General features: G+C 34.9%; 1 protein-coding gene across 1 annotated transcript; it reads right to left on the reverse strand.

Annotated features, from left to right (window-relative positions):
- Nucleotides 1-980: 980 nt before the first annotated feature.
- LOC120138347 (ergosterol biosynthetic protein 28-like) lies at nucleotides 981-20098 on the reverse strand. Its single transcript, XM_039153838.1, has 3 exons — nucleotides 19927-20098; nucleotides 1638-1844; nucleotides 981-1210 (listed from the first exon to the last, which is right to left on the reverse strand). The coding sequence occupies exons 1-3, from the start codon at nucleotides 20039-20041 to the stop codon at nucleotides 1143-1145; spliced, it is 390 nt and encodes a 129-aa protein (XP_039009769.1). The 5' UTR covers nucleotides 20042-20098; the 3' UTR covers nucleotides 981-1142.
- Nucleotides 20099-24680: the final 4582 nt, after the last annotated feature.

Genomic DNA, 24680 nt, shown 5'->3' on the forward strand with positions numbered 1-24680 from the left:
GTTTTTATTCTCTCCTTTCGACTGGTACCTTCACTTTGCTCATTTCCATGGCAATTCCATTGTGTCCGCCATACCAGTTAGGGAAACAAATTCTCAATTGTGGATGTCTTCAATGGAATTGAACTTGAACGGATAATTTGATTAAGGATAGTCTAATATCTTAGATATGCAAGTTGGAGAAACAATGGAAAAGATCCTGATCATCTGGGGGAAGGGTCATCTGCTGAGATTAATGAACAGATTAATGAAGGACGGGAAGTTGAAGTGGAGGAAAACAAAGCTGAGGAAAGCGAATACGATGAAAGAGGCGGTAGGAATGATGAGATCGACGAACATGATAAAGAGAAAGCAGAAATGGAAGAAAACGAGGAAATTGAGGGTTTCTTTGATGAAGAAGATCGATAGATAAATGAATGCGATGAGCAGCACAGGGTTGATGAAGATGATAAGCAAAAAGGTGTTACTGAGAAACTTGGCATACAATCTTAGCATTATCCTTTAACAGCAAGTGAGAAAGTAGGTATCAATGAGAATTGGGTCTCTTGATTCTCTATAACATTCTATCAATCTGCTTAGTTTTAACATTATTGTACAAAGAGTTTGGGCACTGATCCGTCACTGTATAAGAAATATGTCAAAGGCATTGATTAGGAAGAAACCATATTTGGAGCTGTCTTGCATCAACAAGATTATATAACTTGTAAAAGTATCAGTTCAATGTATTCTTCCTTTATGGTTTAAAGAGTTTTAACTATTCCATTATCTTTAAATGCATACACAAGTGCTAGTATTTCACTATTTCTCATGTACTATGGATACACATAAATACTTAAAGCTGTCAAAAGTTTGAACCATAATCCATAATCACTTAAATTAAGAACCCAAAGCCCTAGCAACAGAAAACATCATGGTATTTTTATATTAGCATCCACAAGCATAAGCTCCTAGGACCTATGACTTGGTTCCAATCTAACTACAGATTCCAAAATACCATGATCGAAGTCTTTTTACTCAAATTCCTTTATGAGGTTAGTTTTAAACAGCCTTTTATCAGTTGGAACGGATTGAGAACAAAATCAATGTCAATATGTCCCTGTCCCTCTCAACGTTGTACTAAAGTGAAAACAAATATAAGTTCAATTTCAGGTATGCTTGACATGCCTTTGTTGATGAGCATTCCACTGTAAAAGCATCCATATAATTGAAGTCCCTAATTTTCAGGAAAAAATTAGAATAAATAGTTCTAGAAAAAATGTCAGCTTTGGCATAGTTGTGTGGTAGTCAAAATTCAATGGAACTATAAAGCAAATTGCAATGGAAAATGATAAGCAAAAACCTTTAAATCAAATCATGGTGATAGGTGAACAAAAGACTTTTAAAATGAAAAATAATTATCTTTAGAGCGAACTGAGATTTCAGCAAAAGATGTTGATGCCATTGTTTTGAATAGATCATAACATCCTAAAGAAGGGCCAAGAAGTATAAAATATGAGATCTCAGGCTTTGCCGAACAGAGTGTTTTACCAAGGAAAATTTTGCAGCAACTTAAATAAAAAACTTTTGATGTAAAAGAATGGTCATCTAAAAAATTTGAAACAATGGCATGCGCACTCTCACGAGTCTCATGAACACCATACCTGCAAATATGCCTACAGTTGACAAATTTGATAGGACCATTGTGTGATAGAAGAGGTATTCAGTCAAAAAGTGGCCAAAGGCATAGACGAATGACAAAAATGTCACCAAGTATAGTGGCTTATTTTCTAAGTTGAATGCACATACGAAGCAGAGGGTACAAGTCAAAAGCGTCCAAACTCCAAACGTTCTCCCATGAACTTCAGTCACTGCATATCATTAGAAACAAAAAGGAGAACCAATTATCAACATCTGGAATGACTTATTATTCCTCAGCAACAAAGTAATTGAACCCTGAGGTGGAAACCTTATCAGAATTATTAGCAAAAGGCTGTTCTATTGGCAGAAAGATTGCTGCTTTAACTTGTACATTGGGGTACAGAAGGAACACTCAACAGAAGAAAGAGTTAACAATTTTATTAACAGGAACAAAAAATGTAAAAGAAAACATATCCATGCCATAGTTGACAAATATTGATACTAATGGTGCGTTTGGTTCACGGAATGTAAGATTACCAGTGGGAATAGGATTACCGACGGGAATAAGATTACTGTGAATGTTGTATTTTGTGTTTGGTTCGTTTAGCAGGAATGTAAGATTACAGTGTTTGGTTACAGGAATAAAAGATTATTGGAATGTATATTTTACCAAATTGTCCTTATTATATATTTGTTTTTTTTAACAAGTTGAATTATACTATAATATTACTATAATTAATTTATATATTTTCTTTAAAAATTTTAAATTCATAAAATTCATATAATTTTTTTTACAAAATTGAAAAGATAAATATGTTTAATGAAAGGGTAAAAATTTATTTTAACCCCTGAACTTCATATAAAATTCTAATTATGGGTTTTTTTGTAAATCTAAATAGTTTAAGGATAAATTTGTATTTTAACCTTCGTAGAATTTTTATTATTCAACGACAGAATAAAGATATTTTGAAAAAAAAATTAAGGGCATATTAGTCCAAAACGCCGGTAATCCAACAATACCTAAGGAAAGGGGTAATCACATTCCTAGTAATATACCCAAAATACCACTATTGCAAATAAACGATTACCGAGGAATAGGATTACTGGCCAACCAAATGGAGGAATGACATTCCATTCCCCCGATAATCCCATATTACCTGAACCAAACACCCCTTAAAGTTCAGATTATCATACATTCCATTCTCTCTACTCCCTAGTCCATATATAGAGACATCCATTTCCAATCTACCTTATTTTGTTTGAAAAAGACTTGATATCATCAACAATATAAATGTAAATGTCACAGACACCTTCAGGCTTCAAGAATCCTAAAAAAAATGTAAATGTCAGGTAATCCTTCCTTTTTCCCCCTTTCTCTAGAGAATTTTCGTACGATTCAAGAGAGAATATATATGCATGCACCTAAAGACCACGAAAGGACCAGGTAAATTTTGACATCATACTAAGCCTAAAATATTAACTTCTGACATTACAGTCAAAACCCAAATGTTTGCATCTTTGTTGAGCTCTGGCATCAAATGCTATTGCCTCCTAAGACAAACCCATCCCCCCTTAAAAGCTGAGGTTTAATAGGTTTTTCCATGTATCCAAATTTGCATCAAAATTCACTTATCATCACTAAATTTTTATTTTGGAAACCACCAATGACCCCCTCTGTTTCCAGCATAGTCTTTTTCTTCAACTAAGCAAGAGCTTATACTGTTATACATATGCCCTTAGAATACTATACTTGAAGTTACAAGTAACACATCTAAATATTCAGATGTTCCAAATCTGTTTTCTTGTTTAATCCAATTCAGGCATCCAAAATCTTTCTCAGACAACAACAACAACAACAACAACAACAACAACAAAACCCTATTCCCATATACAATGGAGTAAGGGGAGGTAGGGTAGTAGGCTGTCCCCCAACGCCAGGTTGAGAGCAGCTTCCGTGGAAGACTTCCAGCAGTCAAAAAATTAAAATAAAGATAAAATGCAATGCATGTTTAAATAAATAAATAAAATACGTAGTTGAACAATCTTCATATGCAGTCTTCATATGCACGTCTGTAATGGGAAGTAATCCCTGCAAATAAACCCATGCGTAAAAATATCTACATATAGACAGAAACGTAAGACCCGACCAAAATTATAAAGAGGAAACATGAAGAGTAGTATACACAGAATTCAACGATAGCAGGCTTCGAGAAGGGATAAAGTCAAATGGGTTAAAACCTAAACTAAGGCAACACTACTCCGCTACCTTAGTTCTAAGCCTTCATAAATTCCAATGACAGAAACGTATAAAAAGTATAAATAATGAAATTACTACAAAAGCATTAAAAGAAGAAAAAGATGATACACCCAATGGATGTCGCCCTACTCGGCTACCCTGTTCTTAAGTCGCCATAATTTCCTATCAGAGGTCATGTCCTCGGTAAGGGCTAAATCCTTCAAATAATATCTCAAGCAGTCTTCCCACTTCCGCCTTGGTCGATCTCTCCTTCTGGTATCGTCGATTGTAATCGACTCTACCCTCCTAACCGCATCCGATGGTTGTCGTCTTTGGACATGCCCAAACCACCGTAGTCTTTCTTCCCTCAATTTTTTGGATACATGAACCACCCCCAAGGACATCCTAATAGCAGAGTTTGGTGTCATGTCCCACAAATTCCTACCACATACCCATCGAAGCATTCTCATTTCTGCGGCCTCCATCCTCCTTACGTGATCCTTCTTGATAGCCCAACATTCTGATCCATACAGCAGCGCTGGTCTTATTGCCATTCTATAAAATTTTCCCTTAAGTTTTAGAGGTACCTTCTTGTCACACAAAACTCCAGTAGCAGCCCTCCACTTTAGCCATCCCGCCTTTATACGGTGTGAAACGTCTTCATCTACACCCCCATCTTTACGTATCATAAACCCTAGGTACTTGAAACAATTCTTTGAGGGGAGAATGTATCCTTCTACGCATATTTCTACATCTTCATCATTTTGGTTTCCACTAAAGTTTGAACATAAATACTCTGTCTTTTCAATATTGATCCTTAGACCTTTTTCTTCCAAAGCTGTTTTCCAGGTAGACAGTCTAGTATTCAGCTCAGTTTTTGTTTCAGCTACTAAGACAATGTCGTCAACGAAAAGCATACACCATGGAACACCGTCTGGTGTCGCACAATAGATGTCGTCCATAATCAAAGCGAAGATGTAAGGGCTAAGAGACGACCCTTGGTGGAGTCTGATTTCCACCGAGAATGCCTCGGTGTTACCAACTGTAGTCTTGACGTAGGTAGTAGATCTACAGTACATATCAGGAATCGCATGGATATAAGCAGTTGGGATCCGTATCGTTTCCAAGGTCTTCCAGATCGTATCGCGGGGAACGCTATCATACGCCTTCTCAAGGTCAATGAATGCCATGTGAAGATCTCTATTTTTCCCCCTATATTTCTCCATAAGTCATCAAAGTAGATGAATCGCCTCCGTAGTAGACCTGCCTGGCATAAAGCCAAATTGGTTTTCCGAAACCCTAGTAACCTATCTCAACCTAGCCTCTATCACCCTTTCCCATAGCTTCATGGTATGGCTGAGTAGTTTAATACCTCTGTAGTTGCCACAACGTTGGGGATCTCCTTTATTCTTATAGATTGGTATCACCGTAGACTCTCTCCACTCCTCTGGCATCTTGGCAGTCTCTAGAATTATATTAAAGATGTTGGTCAACCACTTAACTCCCTCTTCTCCTAGGGCCAACCACACAGTGATAGGAATTTGATCTGGACCGACAGCTTTATCCATTCCCATCTTTCTAAGAGCCATTTTCACTTCCTCAGACAATAGCCCTAAAATTAATTGCATGCTTACCAAACCACTGAGGTTGTTATTTTTCAAAGCATCCACCATTGCATGGTAATTATAGATTTGTCCACATGTGCACTGAAATAATGCACTTATCCACCAATACGAATCATTCTTGGTTTTGCAACTTTGACTTAGGAGCATATATGAATCCTTCTTCCTTCTAATTAACCAAGATAAAATCAAAAAGGCATCGAATTGAATCCTACTTCAAGTAAGATCCATAATCAGCAATGAATTTTTAAGAAATAATATCGAATTCAATGCAAACAAAAAGATAAATCAGTTCTAAACTAACATAACTGGTTCACTTTATAAGAGAGAACTAGCAAACCTTAATTAATAGATCCAGAAAAGCAAAAATAGTCCATTAGTATATGATGAATACTACATTAACTAGTAGTAAATTTTAAACAAAATAAGCCACAGAAGAAGTCTTTGTAAATCTCTGTATGTGGAGAGAATAGTCCATCGGTCAGTGCACCATTGAATCAACCCAATTTGTAACCCCCAAACCGATGCGGGTAACCTGATCCGATCTGGAGTGTCATATTAGGGCCACTGGAGCGACCCACTGTAAAAATGGCGAAAATTTTAAAACTTTTATTAAAACATGTAACTTATAAAATCATTTATCAGTATGCAGAAATAAAACAGATTTTCAGACTCATATATAAAACAAAATACAATTATATACCCCCTAATAATATGTATCATACTCTGCATAAAGCACAGGAAGAACTCCCTTACTGATGACAATAGATGCACTGGTACAATTCTTTTAACCTGAAAAGGTGAGTAATAGAGTGAGCTTCAAAAAGCTCAATAATACAGAACTACCAGATGATGCTGAAGAATGTGCAGATACAAATAAATATATATTTCCTTATTGGTTCAGTTATCTACAGATTTCTTTGGCTGAGCTGAGGTCCCATTGATATTTCAGGTATTAACAGACAATATTTACTTCTGATGGAAAATATTTGGGATGATTAGGTTCAGGAGATCAAAATAGGTTTTCTAGTGTGTTCCCAAAAATCATGTAACTTTTCATATCTTTTTAAAACATATATATATATACCCCCATCCGTCAAGTCTAAAATGTGTAGGTTCCCCAGAACAATACACCCAACGACAAGTCCAGTATGGCCCTGAGCACACAGCCGATGAGCCGGTAAGTAAGGTCATGAGCACAAAACCGAGGAGCCTCCAGGTATACTTCCTCCAATATTAACCCCAAATAAAATATGTTCCATCCATAAATAGATATATCAAAAATCAAAACATAATCCAGGTCAAGTATCAGATCAGAATCCAGGTCAAGTATTCGATCAGAATCCAGGTCAAGTATTCGATCATAATCCAGGTCAAGTATCCGATCAGAATTCAAGTCATGTATTATAATAGAAATCAAATCAAAAATTAGGTAAAATATCCAGGTGATTAGGGAACACACCAGAGTTTATAGAAATTATTCATAGGTACTAGATAATCTTAACAGGTAGAGAAACAGGAATCTTCAGTATACCGATAGGATATCGAAATTTAGAATCACTATAGGAAGAGTTCAATAACTAACGAAATCATCAGTTATTCAGAATATGACTTGGCTAATAAGGAATAAATGAAGATTCAAGACATTTACAATCTATGCCGATTGATTTCATTATCAAACAACTTCAGATGAATATCTCCCAGAATTAATGCTTATCGACTGGTCAATTCATTATCATTACAGGGTATTAACATTTTAATACCACAAATTCTAGTCCATATATAATCTTTGGAATCATCGCTGAATAAATCTTCTAATGTATTTATTTCATGTTCACACTTCCACTATATCATGAAATGTTGACGTGCTTGATTTGTAGTTCAAGATCCATAAGAACATTACATCATGTATGTTCATTAACGTTTCCAGACTCATTCACATCACTTACTTAATCCTTAGTGCTTGAGGTTACTTAGTTCATTTAGCATTCAAGTCTATTCCAGTTACTTCAGGATTTTCCAGAGTAATTCAAGCGTTTCTGAATTTCAGATACATGTTGTACTTCCGTTCCATTCAATTTGGTCTTCATGGTTGATTTGTTAAACAAACATCCAATTCCTAGTACTTAATGCAATATAGAGTTGAGCTGAGCTAAATACTTCCAAAATTTATCAATAAAGCCAAACTTAAGAAGACGAACACGCATTCAAGTAATATCTATGCCATCCAGGTATTGATATAGCTTTAGGGTTGATCTACTCACTTAAATTGTGTTCTATTACTTTTAAAGGTAGTTCAATACCTTTGCTTACTTGGATTCTATTGAGTTAATCGATTGACAGAATCGACCAAGAGGGGGGTGAATTGGCAATAAAAATTTGGGTGGAAGCTTTTGCAGAAAATTGAAAGAAATTGCACAGCGATTTAAGGTGGTTCGACTTTCTCAACCAAAGTCTACGTCCACTACCTTAGCTATCCACACTAAGGATTTTCCACAAATTCACTAATTTGTCTTTCTTTTGAGGACAAAGAGTAACCTTACAAACCCTCAAGAATTATACCCCAAATTCTTGAGAACACTCTCTCCCAAAGTGAACAATACAAATTTGCAAACTTACAAGGAAATCCTCACAAGGAAGATTGTTTGCACAATTCTAGAACAAAGAAAAGAACACTCAAGAATGAATACAATTAAGCACAATAAGTGTTCTTGAAAGCAAAATGAATATTGAATGAAAAATAGGCTTGAAATGCTCAAACTTGAGGTTTGATGATTTCGTTTTGATTCTCTCTTGATTCTAGTTGCTTGATGTTTCTTGTTATTGATCAATGGCTTCTAAGCTTGCTTAAATACACCTTGAATCACTTCTGAACGTTGGGGATCATTAATGAAGATAATATAGCGATTTTAGTGTGAAATCAATTAATAAAAAAGTTTGGAGCGTGGGGGAATCGGTACCCCTTAAGGGGAATCGGTTCCCTAAGTGTAAAATTCAAATATTTCGACCGTTAAACAGGGGGGAATCGGTTCCCCTCCGAACATATTGGAATTCTCGGAGCCAAACCATTCAGGGGGAATCGGTACCCCTTGGGGGGGAATCGGTTCCCTCTGAGTAATCTGGAATTTTTGGCTTTGAGATGGTTCGAAATATTTTGTAAAAATTGTTTTGAAATTATTTTAAGATTAAAACTTAATTTTACACTTGAGTAAGGATTGAAAATGACATTTGAAAGATTTGGAGTATTATTTTGATATTCGAATAATTATATCAAATATACTTTAGAAAATCTTTTTGGAAAACCTTAAAATTCATTTCACTTAATTTTTTATATCGAAATATCAAAATGTTTTCAACAATCTCCCCCTTTTTGATATAACAAAATATTTTAGTAATTTTAAGATTTTGAAATCAAGTTTTGAAATTACTCCCCCTTACTTTAACACTTCTCCCATTTAAAACACTTAACACTTCTCCCCCTTTTGTTAAATCAAAAAGACACTATAAAAGAATTTAAACAAGGTTTTCAAATCATTTAGCCAATTATATATAGTTTAAGCTGCTAAGATCACAAGCAAGAGAAACGTGAGCCATTAGTTTCATAATCAATATTCATAATTAATGTGACATAGCAAAATTTGTCATATATCTAACATGATGTAAATGATGCAATAATGAATAAATTTAACCACACAATATATAAGTTCAAACATCCAAACAAATCTAAAGTCTAACAATCCACAAAATCAAACAATCCAAAATATTCAAAATGTTGAAACAATAATCTTTTAGTTCAAAGTTCTAAAGCTAAACACAGAATCAAACATCCGGATCGGGAGGAGGAAAACGAGCTCGCATAGCAGCCATCTCATGTGAGAGTGCATCAATACGTTCATTCATCGAAGCATTGTTTGTGTGTATTTCTCGAAGGATTTCTAATTATTGAGGTCCCATTGTGGATAAATGGGACTCTAGAAGTAAAGCGCGAATCCATGGTAGCATATCGGAAATCGAATGTCTCCATAAAGGATTGAAAATATGGAGGCATTTGATGCGTTTGTTGTGCTTGCTCCTCGGGCTGTTCAGGCTTATCTTCGGCTTCATCGGTGTCTCGCATTAATTGTTGAAGCTCGGGATCTTCGTCAGCTTCTGGTTGAGCTCGTGAAGAACTAGCTCCCGGAGTATTTTCAGACGATCGAACCCATTCACCGGTTTCCTTATCCTTTATCCATCCCGCTCTCATTAAAGAAAGAAGATTAATTTGTTTCTTTAGAGGAAAGGAGGCATCTAGACCTACTCTAAGCCCGGCTTTAGAAAATAGATTACTCAAAATGCAACCGTAAACTAGAGATGAACAAAGTTTCTTGTTAGGAACAAGATTTACGGTTTCAATAATTTCAGCAAAAATGATATGAGGTAGGTTAATTTTAATACTGTTTTCAAAACAATGTAACCACCAAAGATCCAAGGCTCTAAGAGTAGAATAACGACCTCTGGATGGTCGAAACCACCAAGAAATCATTAGATGAAGAAAACGTTCATGAAGGTCTAAGACACTCGCACTATCCCTTCTTTTATAACGAGATCCTAAAATTTGTTTTTCATTTGAAATACCATCGTTATCTAATCCTAATGCCTTGGCTGTGTAAGCCGAGTTAATATGTAAGAATTGTCCTAGGAGGTAGGAATGAACTTCTATGGTTTCGTTTTGAGCTTAGTTTTTGACACAAACGATATTAGAATAAAAGATGTGAATAAGTTGATGATAAACTATAGGTTCAAGGTCAAAAAGTTTATCAAATTTCCACTCTTGTAAAAGAGGAAGATATTTAAAATTAATATCTAACATAGCTTGACGAGAAGGGATACGTTCTTCTCTAATTTTGTAAGAGTCGAAATATTGATAATACCAAAAACGATGATTTCTGGGACCAGGATGATTGAAGAATGAAATTTGGATACTTAAATTGGGATCAACTGGGTTAGGATTAGGAATTGGAATTTCATGAATAGGAGGAGCATTTGGAGGTGGATTTGGTTGACGGTGTGAGCGACTGGATGATGACCTAGCACGTTTAGGATTGGACATGGTTTAGGAAATCAGAATAGAATGGATAACCTGCATTTTAGAAAACACATGTACGCAATTCAATCAATCCCAAAACTGAATTGAGTCCTCAATATTTCAAGGTTCACTAAATCAATCCTAATGGGTAAAGTTTTTGAAAAACTATTGAAAAATAAGATTTTGAAAAAACAATATATGTATAGTTTTCATAACAACAACATAATTCAATAAAACACAATAATTTGAAAAACAATTTTTTTTCTCGAAAATTTATAAATTTTTGGAAAATTCTTGTGTTTTTGATGAAATTAGTTGTAATATCTAGTTTCTAATCACTAAACAATCAATGCCCGATCACTATTTCTATCTAGAACTAATTAAAACTAGTCCTATGTTCAAAATCAATGAAATAGAGAGTTTTAGAAAAATTTACCTTGAAAGATGAGATTGAGTGGATTTTGATGTTGTTTGCACGATTTTAATGATGCTAGCAAGTTTAGAAGATGATATTTGAAGTGAATTCTGATTAAAATTGTTGATTTGAGGCAAAAATGGAGATTTGAGAGAGTAGAGGGGAAGAACGGCGGCAATGAGAGAAAGAAGAGGGTTTTAGGATATTTGGGTGTTCTGCCCATGTTAAATTCCAGAACCCCAGGGGGTATCGATTCCCCTGTGGGGGGAATCGGTTCCCCTTCAAAGGGGGAATCGGTTCCCTCATGGGGGTATCGATTCCCTCTGCACCAAAATGCTAAAATCCGATTTTAAACACACAAAATGCTAAATTAATTTTCTCTAGTGGTATTGGTAACTCATATATTAAAAATTAATCATGTTCAAACAATCAAATTAATCTTTAAACGATATTTGAACATAAAATTAATTTTTCATCAAGAATCATAAACTCCCCCTAACTAATAGCAATGAATGCAATCAAATATTAGCATTTTTCATTTAGTCTTAAAAGTGCTAAAATTATTTTAAACACTAAGTGAAGATAGGTTGGTCAAACCTAATTCTCTCCTAAGTGTCCAAAATCTTTCCTTGTCTAAAGGTTTTGTAAAGATATTCGCTAATTGGTGCAAAGTATCAACAAATTCTAGAACTACATCTTCCTTAGTGACATGGTCTCTAATGAAGTGATGTCTTATTTCAATGTGCTTAGTTCTAGAGTGTTGGATGGGATTTTTAGTGAGACAAATAGCACTAGTATTGTCACACTTGATAGGAATGGTACCAACTTCAATTCCATAATCAAAAAGTTGTTGTTTCATCCATAAAACTTATGCACAACAACTACCAGCTGAAATGTATTCGGCTTTAGTGGTAGATAATGCAACACAATTTTATTTCTTTGAAAACCAAGAAATCAGCATATTTCCAAGGAATTGGCAAGTACCAGAGGTGCTTTTCCTATCTAATTTGCATCCTCCATAATCCACATCAGAAAAAGCATGCAAGCTAAAGCTAGAGTCTCTAGGATACCAAATTCCTAAACTAGGAGTGTCCTTAAGGTATCTAAAGATTCTCTTAACAGCTAGTAAATGTGATTCCTTAGGGTATGATTGAAATCTAGCACATAAGCAAACACTAAACAGAATGTCCGGTCTACTTGCAGTTAGATAAAGTAAAGATCCAATCATTGACCTATATAATTTAACATCTACACATTTACCTCCTTCATCTAAGTTAAGCTTTGTTGAAGAGCTCATTGGAGTCTCATGAGGTTTTCCATTTTCTAGTCCAAACTTCTTAAGCATGTCTTTGACATATTTAGCTTGATTGATGAAGATGACATCTTTTCTTTGCTTGATTTGGAGTCCCAAGAAAAATGAGAGCTCCCCCATCATGCTCATTTCGAATTCACTTTGCATTAGCTTAGAAAATTCTTGGCAAAGAACATCATTAATAGAACCAAATATTATATCATCAACATAAATTTGAACTACTAATAAATCTTTACCTTTGTGCTTTAAAAACAATGTAGTGTCAACCTTCCCTTTTGAAAAACCTTTTTCAATTAAAAAATTTAACAATCTTTCATACCAAGCTCTAGGAGCTTGTTTTAAACCATAAAGCGCTTTTGTCAATTTAAGAACATGATCCGGAAATTTTGAATCTTCAAAACCTGGAGGTTGTTCCACATACACTTCTTCCTTTATAAAACCATTTAAAATGCACTTTTAACATCCATTTGATATAATTTAAATTCATGAAAACATGCAAATGCTAATAACATTCTAATTGCTTTCATCTTAGCTACGGGAGCATATGTTTCATCATAGTCTATGCCCTCTTCTTGAGTATACCCTTGAGCAACAAGTCTAGCCTTGTTTCTCACTATATTACCACTCTCATTAAGATTATTCCTACATACCCATCTAGTACCTACAGTGGATTTATTACTAGGCCTTTCAACTAATGTCCATACTTTAGTTCTCTCAAATTGATTTAATTCTTCTTGTATAGCCATAATCCAATGTTCATCTTTTAATGCTTCTTTAATATTCTTAGGCTCTATGCATGAAATAAATGCAACATAATTACAAATATTTCTAAGAGAAGATTGAGTTGTTACCCCTTTGAATGGATCACCTATAATCTCACCATCCTTGACATAGTTGTACTCTCTTGGATAAGATACTTCCCTTTCTTCAATGGTTGGATTCTCGAGGGGATAATGAGTTTCCTCATCTTTCGTTTCTTCATTTGATGATGATTCTCCAACGTCATTTATATTTATAATCCCTACATCATCGTTAACACAAGAATCCTTCCTCGGAATGAGATTATCATCGAAAACAACATGTATAGACTCTTCTACAACTAAAGTTCTTTTATTAAATACTCGATAAGCTTTAGAATTTAAGGAATAACCCAGAAAAATTCCTTCATCACTTTTAGCATCAAATTTGCCAAGGTTTTCTTTACAGTTGTTCAAAACAAAACATTTACATCCAAGAGGATGAAAATAACTAATGTTAGGCTTTTTATTTTTGAAAATTTCATATGGAGTTTTCTTTAAAATTGGCCTAATCGTTACTCGATTTACAACATAACAAGCGGTATTTGTGGCTTCCACCCAAAAATATTTTGGCAAATTATTTTCACAAAGCATGGTTCTAGCCATTTCTTCTAAAGTTCGATTTTTCCTCTCAACAACTCCATTTTGTTGAGGGGTTCTATGTGCTGAAAAATTGTGACTAATACCATTAGAATTACAAAACTTAGTAAATCCAAGATTTACAAATTCAGTGCCATGATCACTCCTAACACTAGTTATAGAGTAACCTTTATCGTTTTGGATTACTTTTGAAAATGTGATGAATTTTTCTAATGCTTCATCTTTAGTACTTAAGAATAGAACCCAAGTATATCTAGAATAGTCATCTATCAAGACAAATGCATATTGTTTTCCACCCAAGCTAGTAGTCCTAGTTGGCCCAAAAAGATATATATGGATCAATTGTAATACTCTACTAGTTGATACGTCATTAATGGATTTAAAAGAAAATCACTTTTGTTTTCCTTTAGCACAAGCATCACAGATTTTATCATTATCAAATTTAAGCTTAGGCAACCCTCGAACTAAATCACCTTGAATTAGCCGTTACAAAACACTCATACTAGCATGTCATAGTCTCCTATGCCATAACCAACTATCATGTTCATCCTTAGCAACTAGGCACAAATTAGTCATATCAATAGAATCTAAGTGAACCATGTATATGTTTCCTATTCTATGACCAACAAGCATAATCCGATTAGATGCAATGTCAATGACTTTACAACCATTAATATCAAACATGACATTGAATCTCTTATCACAAAATTGACTAATACTCAATAGATTATGCTTTAATCCATTCACATATAAAACATTATTAATTTGTATGGAAGAGGTATTACCAATAGTACCAATACCTTCAATGTGACCTTTTGAATAATCACCAAAAGTCACTTCTCCTCCTTTTTTGGCATTAAGCTCAATGAATTTGGATTTGTTTCCCGTGCCTTGTAGCAATGCTCCTTTTCCTACAAACATAGATTAATTTCTAATTTTTGATACCCAAAATATTTTGGGTCCATATTTATTAGTTTCCAAAATCCTAGTCCCTTAGGTATCCATTTGTGTAGAATATCCTTATCTTTAGTAGTAATGAGCTCTTTAGGAACCCATATAATTCTAACGATTTTTCCATTAGAGGTTCTTTGGGGACCTCTATGATTGTAGTTTTTAAAACTTTTTCTAACAAAGTTGGATTTTGAATTTTCTCCATTTTCAAAACGTTTTGTTCCAACTTTATCAAAAGAAGTTTTAAGATCATCAATTTTCTTTTGATGATCATCATTGATCTTTGAAAGTAAATTTTGCAAATCCAAATTTTTCTTTTCAAACTCTTCTAGTTTGATTTGCAAATATTTGATTTTACTTTCAAGATCGTTGTTGGTTTTGGATATGAGTTTATTTTCATTTTTCAATTTTGAAATATCATTTTTATATTTTAAAAACAATTTATCATAATCCGTAGCCAACCCATTATATTCTTCTAATAATTCATCATAGGATAAATCATCAAAATCATATGAGTTAGAGGTTACCTTAGAATCTTCCCCGAATTCCATCAAGCACAAGTTTGCTACTTCTTGTTCCTCTTCATCGGAACCTTCTTCATCGCTCCATGTAGCCATATGAGCTGTGTGCTTATTTTTTGATTGTCCCTTTCTCTTCAGTTATGGGTAATCATATTTGACATGCCCCGACTTTTTGCATTCATAGCAAATGATCAGGTCCTTCTCTTTTGGTTCATTTTTTAGGCCTTCATTTCGTTTGAATTTTCTTCCTCGGTAAGGTCTCATCATTTTTCTGAACCGTTTGGCAAACAATGTCATTTCCTCGTCATCGTCATCGTCATCTTCATCCGAATCACTCTCATTTTTTGTGGATTTGAGAGCAACTCCAATGTTTTTCTTCTTCTCCTTGTCCTTTGGTGTCTCTTCAATCTTATCAAGGTCCACCTCATCTTCAAGCATCATTTCATGAGTGAGGAGTGAACCGATTAGCTCTTCAAGAGTTAAGGATGTTAGATCTTTAGACTCAATGATTGCCGTCTTATTTGATTGCCACGACTTTGGGAGGGAGTAGACTAACTTCCTCACAAGCTTTTCATTTGAAATGATCTCTCCATATGATTTGAGACCATTGACAATCATTGAGAATCTATCCGTCATAGATTTGATATCTTCATTTGGTTTCATCCTGAAATTTTCATAGCTATGCGTTAGAATACTAATTTTAGATTTCTTTACCTCATCGGTACCTTCATGAGTGACTTGAAGTTTGTCCCATATTTTTTTGGCTGTTGTACAAGATGAAACTCTTCCGTATTCATCTGGTCCAAGAGCACAAAATATGATATGGATGGCTTTGGAGTTGAGCTGGAACATTTTTGTCTCTGCTTCACTCCATAATCTTGGATGAGTGAGAGGCTTGAAGTATCCTTCTTCTACGACATTCCATGCTCCCATGTCACTTGCTTGAAAGAAGTACATCATCCTATTTTTCCAATAGGCATAATTAGCCCCATTGAAGAAAGTAGGCTTGTTGACGGGCATCGAATCAAGACCGGAGTCGAAGTTTGAAGTAGAAGCCATTGATGACTTTGATTATCAATGTAACTCTTCCCGAATCGACTCAAGAGGCGATTAAACCTTCAAATGAGTTGGTCTCTGATGTCAATTATTGATTTAATCGATTGACGGAATCGACCAAGAGGGGGTGAATTGGCAATAAAAATTTTGGTGGAAGCTTTTGCAGAAAATTGCAAGAAATTGCACATCGATTTAGAGTGGTTCGACTTTCTCAACCAAAGTCTACGTCCACTACCTTAGCTATCCACACTAAGGATTTTCCACAAATTCACTAATTTGTCTTTCTTTTGAGGACAAAGAGTAACCTTACAAACCCTCAAGAATTATACCCCAAATTCTCGAGAACACTCTCTCCCAAAGAGAACAATACAAATTTGCAAACTTACAAGGAAATCCTCACAAGGTAGATTGTTTGCACAATTCTAGAATAAAGAAAATAACACTCAAGAATGAATACAATTGAGCAAAATAAGTGTTCTTGAAAGCAAAAATAATATTGAATGAAAAATAGGCTTGAAATGCTCAAACTTGAGGTTTGATGCTTTCTCTTTGATTCTCTCTTGATTCTAGTTGCTTGATGTTTCTTGTTATTGATCAATGGCTTCTAAGCTTTCTTAAATACACCTTGAATCACTTCTGAATGTTGGGGGATCATTAATGAAGATAATATAGTCGTTTTAGTGTGAAATCAATTAATAAAATAGTTTGGAGAGTGGGGGGAATCGGTACCCCTTAAGGGGAATCGGTTCCCTAAGTGTAAAATTCAAATATTTTGACCGTTAAAAAGGGGGAATCGGTACCCCCTGGGGGGAATCGGTTCCCTCCGAGCATACTGGAATTCTCGGAGCCAAACCATTCAGGGGGAATCGGTACCCCCTTGGGGGGAATCAGTTCCCTCTGAGCAATATGGAATTTTTGGCTTTGAGATGGTTCGAAATATTTTGTAAAAATCGTTTTGAAATTATTTTAAGATTAAAACTTAATATTACACTTGAGTAAGGATTAAAAGTGACATTTGAAAGATTTGGAGTATTATTTTGATATTCGAATAATTATATCGAATATACTTTAGAAAATCTTTTTGGAAAATCTTAAAATTCATTTAACTTAATTTGTTATATCGAAATATCAAAATGTTTTCAACAGATTCCTTAATTAATCCAAGGCATTTACTTAGTTTAGGCCATAAGGTTACTTTGGTAAATTTTGGTATTCAGTTTTATTCCATTCACTTCAGAGCTCGAGGATATCCAATCATTTCTAAGCTTGGTGATATTCTTGGGTCATTTCCATTACATGGGTATTTTGGTCATTTTACAGATTCAGTGTATTTTAATCATTTTCTTCCGTCCAATCTTACTATTAAATTCAATCTTATCATTTATTTCAGTCCTTTCGAACAATTCTGACAGCAAAATACCCCCCATAAATTATTCTTTAGGTATTTACTCATTACTCGAATATTTTTGGGTCAAGTGCCTTCTCAAATTTTACAAACGGAATATCATGAATTTTTCTATACAAAGACAGGACCTTAACAATTAAATTCGTACTTAATCGAGTTAAGTACAAATCCTCAAAGTACTTTATCATTCAGGATCAACTCAGACTATTTTATCTCTCAAGGGCATTTTTGTAATTTCTTAACTAGATAATTTCGACATTAGCTTTTAACGAAAATAATATAATTTAGAGATCCTATGATTAATTACTTTCTTGAACACTCTCTGATCTTGAAACGATTTCTAGTATCCTTCACAAACCCTCCTAGGATTAATATCGGTTATCCATAATTTCCAAGTAAAACTAACATTTCTTATGCACATCAATATTTTTATCAGATCAATATGTCTGTAAAAACCTCTTATCCATCTTCCATATTCAAATCTTGTCTTTTTATAACATAAGGGTATTTCCGAAATTTTACCCTACCGGAGTATTCTCATAATTTCTCATCCAAGTACCTTTAACATTTAACCTTTGATGAAATAAATTATAAGTTACAGATCCATTTTGATTTCTTTATCACTAAGCACATAACTTATAATTTAATCCTAACAATCCCTCAATTTCTTATAAAAGTCATCTGAACCATAATCAATTACTGAACCTTTTTACCGTATTCAGATCGAGTATAAAAATTAATTAACTACACAATGAGATTAACATTATCTTAATCATGCATTTACCAATATTCACATTTTCCATAAAGCATAAAGAGATAATAAAGTATTATCTCGATTTCCGTGCAATACTAATCGACCATTAAATTCCATTCGAACGCCCTCGAACTTGAAATCATCTTCCAATATTTCCTCGGATCCATATCAACAGAAATTACATAAAAAACGGAGCTTAATTCTGAAAAACGGATCGAATCGGATGATAAATCAGTGAAAAACAACTTACCGAGTTCGAATTTGGCGAAACGGACTTCAGATTTGGATTCAGGACGTCGAAAGCATAAAATATGACTTTTCCAAAATTTGGATTTTTCGGTCAAAATCAAAGTCAACGGGTTTGACTGGCAATTTCGAGACATTCGGATCCGAATTTCAAAAAACGGACTGCGGAATCGGATTCAGAATGTCGAAAAACGTCAGGATAGATATACTCAGTCAAAGTCAAAGGTTGTTTAATGCCCGGTCAACGCCGGTCAACGGTCAACGCAAGAACAGTCAACATTCGACCATTTTACATAAATATCACCCTAACATAAATTAATTACCAAATTAGCCACATTCTGCAAATATTTACCAAACTAACACCCGAATTTTATACAAATAGCACCCAAATAGAAATAAATTACAAAATTATCACCCAAACGATGGCCACTCTCAGGGGTGGCGCGTGCGGCGCATGAACAGTGCTATGGTGTCTGAAAAGTCCCAAAAAATAATTCCTAATAATTATTTTAAGCGATTTCAAGGCACTTACAGAGCTCGGTTCACAATTTTGAATGGCGGAAAGCTCGATTCCGACGAATCGAAAACTTTGACCGCTTCACCTCCTCACGCGATGCCGTCGATGGAGATCAGGGATGACACCGGCGGACTCAGAACGATGCAAGGAGCACGATGGTGCAGGAGGTGTCGTAAACGAATCATCGGATCGTCGTGAATCGACGAAAAATCAACTGAAATTGAGTTATTACCGATGATACTTTCGACTAAAATTAACGGCGAACGGAGATGATTCATGACAAAAGGTTTGAGGGGTTTTGTTCCTCGGTCGACAACGAACACGATGGTGGTTTCGGTTCGTCGATCGGAGGTCAGACGACGAGTAGATCGGAGTTGAAAGGAGGGTTGCTGGAGAGGAAAAACTGGGAAATCATTCTTCAAAAACCTGCGCACGGAGGATTATATTTCAACTCATAATAAAATTGGGTAAACTATGAGTTTAGTAACTGAACTTTTTGTACTTCTTATAATGCTCTGCCAACTTTGTGATTATACAATGTAATCCTCAATTTCCTTCCAAAATTCTAATTAAATTCACCACTTTATAATTTCTTAAATTTATCCCCTAAATTGGGGTGTTACACAATTCAATTCAATTATCGTTTAATTTTTTAGAAGAAAAACAAATTAGTTCATTCGATGCAACTAGCTTTCCAAAAACAGTGTTCCCAAAGCAACAAAGCTAACATCTTTTTTTCTACAAGAATCTTCAAAATATCGAAACAAATGTTACAAAGGGAATAAGCAACCGATTAATGGGAGAAAGAAACTCACTGGAGGTGTTGGCGAAAACGGCGAGACGAAGAGCCCAAATGTCGAAGAAGCCGAACCAAACGGAGGCTAATCGAAGTGAACCCACCTGCATTAACCACCATCCCAACGCCTTCATCTTCTTGGCTTTAGGTTTCACTCACTGTTGTGTCTTCAACTGGATCTGCAGATCCCGTTCAGGTTGTACGCTTTTGGATACTTACTACTTCCGAGCTAATGCCTTTCACTGAACCACTTTGTCTGATTTAACACATCCATTCATTTGATTTTAGTGTAAATTACAGAGAATATTACTTGTGTAGTTTTGTTTTCCATAATGCCTAAATCTCTAATGTTTATTAAAATAATTATTTTAATCTTTATTTTCTTTAGTATTTTGTCTCAATTTTTTTATTTTAATGAAAAAAGTCCCTAATATTTGTCAAATAATTACTTTAACCTTTATTTTTTTATCTATAATATTCTGTCCCTTAACATTTTCATTTAAAGTAAAACTCAAGATAAAAAAACCACAAAATTATAAAAAATTATATGAAACAGTTAAAAAGATTAAAAATAAAGATAAAAAAGAGTTCAATTAATTAAATTAATTTTAAAATTAAATTATTATTAAATTAATTCAAATAAAAATAGTAATTTAATTAATTCATTTTGATTTGACTTTTACCACGTTAACTAAACTATATTTTACGAACCTATTTCCAAACCCCAATTCGTTTTGGATCGAGTTTTATGGGGTCAGATAAATAATTTGACATTACGCAACCCTTTTTATATGAAAATAGGCAAATTACATATTTAGTTATTTATATATTCTCGTGATTTTGTTATGGTCTATCAATATTTAATTTTATATTTTTATTACTTGTCATTAAAAAAATAACAGTAATGTTTACAAGTTCCTGTAAAGTAATATCAGGTCATCACCGAAACAAAATAAAAAAACTACTACACTCACAACACTAAAAATATAACACAATATATGATTTAAAAAATTAATTAATGATTTAAAAAATTAATTAAATATGCAATTATCCAAAAAAAATGCAATTTAACCTATCGAATGCAGAACCAAAAACGATTCATTGTTATGGTGTGGGCCGAGTGAGCCTATTTCATCAAATAGGGTCATTATCCCGGAATAATCCGTTGGAACACGGTTCATCGTATTACAATAAAAACTTATTCCCTAGTTTCAAAGAAAGGGTCATGATCCCGGAATAACCCGTTGGAACACGGTTCATCAAGTATTACAATAGAAACCTACTCCCAAGTTTCAAAGAAGCTATTCCATCCCTTTTATATCCAATCCTAATTTTCCTTGAAGCTATCACTGAATTCTTTTTCCTTTTTGGGTGCTGGAGATTCATACTAATTTACATGTAATATAAGTTTTAGGAAAATGGTAACTGTGAGGGGAGTAATATTTATTTTAAAAAAAAATGTTGTGTTCCTTTTTATGCAATTTGATTTTTCCTTCAGGTGTTCAACGACAGCTTAACTGCAAGATATTTCAACGTGTCAAATTTTTTTAATTATGAGATGTTATTACCCATTAGTTAACTAATGGGAAAAGGAAACAGACCTATGGCTTTTTCCCATTAAGTTTGTTTCCCCTTGTTTCCTCTTGTTAATGCCTTTCTAGACCTAAATTGACGAGCTGATGAGTTTGTGATATACTAGGCATGGATGATTTTATAACTTTGTTCATGTTTTCTTTGTAAGTTTCAATTTTATTTTATGGAATTCTTATTTGCATTGGATTGAAACAGTTACTTGAATTAACCCTTCAGCCATGTCTCCTCCATTAACACCTACCAAGAGCCCACATGATAGGAGCCCTTCAGAGCCAAATGGGAAATGAAAGTTGCAAAAGTAAGGAAAACCTAAAGTTTCAGTCGGTGGTATAGTTTTTCGTGTACTATGCCCTGAAGCTAAATTTGTTAGTGTCATCGCGAAGGTGGCAGCTTAGTATCACAAATTCTTCAAGAAACTGGTACAAATGTCAAAATTGAGGAGGCAGTCCCTGGTTGTGATGAGATAGTAATTGCCATCTCTGGTTCTGAATTTTCTGATAAAGAGACTGGAGTCGGCTGCAGGGTAAGGAGGATGGTGGCGACAAGGCTAATGCAACCAACCAGAATGATGACGAAAAAGAAAATGATGAAAACAACGATAACTGTAGACACCCGCTTTTGTTCGGGTCATAAAAAATATTATTATTATTATTATTATTAACTTTTTTACATTTTACAGGGCCCAACCCGAGGCCCAACCAGCAGCCCACTCAGACAGGCCCAATTACAACTGATCTAGGCCTACCAAGATTTGACCCGAATCCAGACCCGACCCGGATCCAGACCGACTCGTGACCATCCCACCAACTGCCCTGCCAAGCCCACGTGAAGCAACAGCACACCACCAACCGATCAAACCACCATGCCCTGTCATCCCATTTTACACGCCACCTCCATGCCTTATCAACAGGCATCCAACAACCATAACAACAACATCAGCCATTTTTCCCTTTATTTGTGAGATATGTAACAAGAGAAAAAAAAGAGGGGGCTTTCGAAAAGCAGGGAAAAACAGGGGGATAAAATTGAAATAACTCGGGGGGCAAAGGGTTCGGGTTTTTCCAGGAACCACGAGAGGGGCTCTCGGGTTTTCCAAACACAATGTAAAACAATTATATTAGCAATCAAATAACTGAAATCTTGAAGCAATTTTTTCTTTCTATTTGATATATATACATTCATACATCTTTGTATTCAAAATAATATATTAAAGAAAAAAGAAGTGACGTAAGGCGAATCTACACGCTTTGATGGAAGAGAGTAGATAACTTTATTGTGTCCCGATCTAGGATTGACAAGTACTGATGTCCTTGAATTTATAAGCTTGGGCTGAACAAAATAAGAAAGGAAATATGATTAATGATGGACTTAATAAAGGGAATAATAATATAAGTAATGAAATGAAAGAATAAGAATGAAATGAAATAAAGAAATGATAGAGATGGTTGCAGAATTGATGGAAGAGATGGATGATGTTGATGATGAAATGACAATGGTGGTGATGTTGTATCTCAAACACACCAAAGAGGAAACTATGCTATGAAGCACAATCTCGGTCTTCACAAACTTGCTTAATCAAAATGGAAGGAATGATGCCACAAGTATAGAAACTATACTTGTTTAACAATAAAGTTCTCAAAGAACTTTGAAGAGAAATAACTCACAAGAGTATATTTTATATAAGAGATGAGATGAGTACAAATGATGGCAAGCCACTCTATTTATAGGAAATGAGAGGGCTTGGCCGAATGGTTACATGGTTGTTCGGTTGATACATGGCTTTTGATGAAAGTACATAATGCTTAAAATGAATGATTAAGTCATTTGGGCTTGTGATGGTTCAGCTAACCCTTCATAAAGGGACTGGATGATTCGACTAAGGATGGGAAGACATCTCCCTTGGCCGAATGGTGATGCTTGTTCAACTTGGCGCCATTTTTCTTCTCTCTGGTCGAATGGGTTTGTATCTCCTCATGTTGTGCCAAATGCTCTCATGTGTATAGTATATGATGTGGCTGAATATATATGAAGCTTTATATCATGTCCCATGGTGATTTAAGCCTCCAACGATTACAATATCTGCATCAGCATGCTCTTGGATGTAAAGGCATCTTCATGGGCAGCATCATTCATGAAAGGTCACAATGTTTGAGAGAGGTGTTCCTTCATGTTTGAGCTACTTATGGTGTGAATGAGCTAAAGGTGAGCTAGCCATAGGTGACTTGTAGCATGGTGAACATTATGGCAGCTTCTTGTGAAAAGGTACCTCTTGAGTTGGCAACTATTCGCGAAAAGGTACGATTCCACAAATTTTGACTTAGGACATATTTGAAGTGTCCTAAGTGGTTATGATGATGGTGCAGCTCCCCAACTCAAATGAGGTCATCTTGTAGCTTAAATCTTCACCAATTTGCTCACGACCTCAATCAATTTTGACTTAGGACAAATTTTCAGCTCAATCCAGCTATGAGCTCACGGCCTCAAACAACTTTTCACCAATTTGCTTCTTATGCTCTCCTTATGAACTTATATAATGTATTATATAAGAATGTGAACTATAGTATATTATGATAACTTATATCTCGCATATTAATGGATAAGTTATCATCATAATAACTATAGATATAGTATATGTAGATGAAAATAACTATATTAAAATATTTGAAATAAGCATATATATGTGTAAAGTTAGAAATTCTCTTCCCTTGTAAGGGTGGAATATCCATGATGCTGAATTGAATCACATCAAGAAGAAAAAGTGAGTTTTTACCTATTCGGTCGAAGTTTCACTGGCGGTCGGGGCCTTATTTCCAAGATCTAAATGGAGAATATATAGAAACGTTGATGGAGAACAAAATACTTGAAAACTGGGATAATCGATCGGCTTACGGCGGTAGATCGGAGAGAGGAAAGTCAAACGATTTCGGTTTTTTTTGCAATGAACAGTGCCGATTCTTACGAAACGGAGGCAAGATCAGAGATGGGGAGACCAAGACGGACCTCCCGATTTAATTTAGTGGCCATCGACCACCAAAATAACGACGACGGCAAGGCGACGCGGTGGAGGACGACAGCGATCGGCGCGACGACGGCGACGACGGCCGGCGAAGGTAACCCACCTGCCACCCGCTGATTTTCTAGAGAAATGGGAGACCCTCTCTCTCTCTAAAACCTATTTTA

Source organism: Hibiscus syriacus, unplaced genomic scaffold, assembly GCF_006381635.1.
Source record: "Hibiscus syriacus cultivar Baekdansim isolate YM2019G1 unplaced genomic scaffold, ASM638163v2 tig00110684_pilon, whole genome shotgun sequence".
Lineage (NCBI taxonomy): Eukaryota > Viridiplantae > Streptophyta > Magnoliopsida > Malvales > Malvaceae > Hibiscus > Hibiscus syriacus.

What these genes read in the sequence shown, in the direction of transcription:
- LOC120138347 (XM_039153838.1), bottom strand. Translation starts at nt 20,041, where the DNA reads ATGAAGGCGTTGGGATGGTGGTTAATGCAGGTGGGTTCACTTCGATTA. An exon ending in CGTTTTCGCCAACACCTCCA is followed by an intron (nt 1,845 to 19,926) that starts GTGAGTTTCTTT and finishes AATGATATGCAG; the next exon opens with TGACTGAAGTTCATGGGAGA. An exon ending in AACTGTAGGCATATTTGCAG is followed by an intron (nt 1,211 to 1,637) that starts GTATGGTGTTCA and finishes CCTGAAAATTAG; the next exon opens with GGACTTCAATTATATGGATG.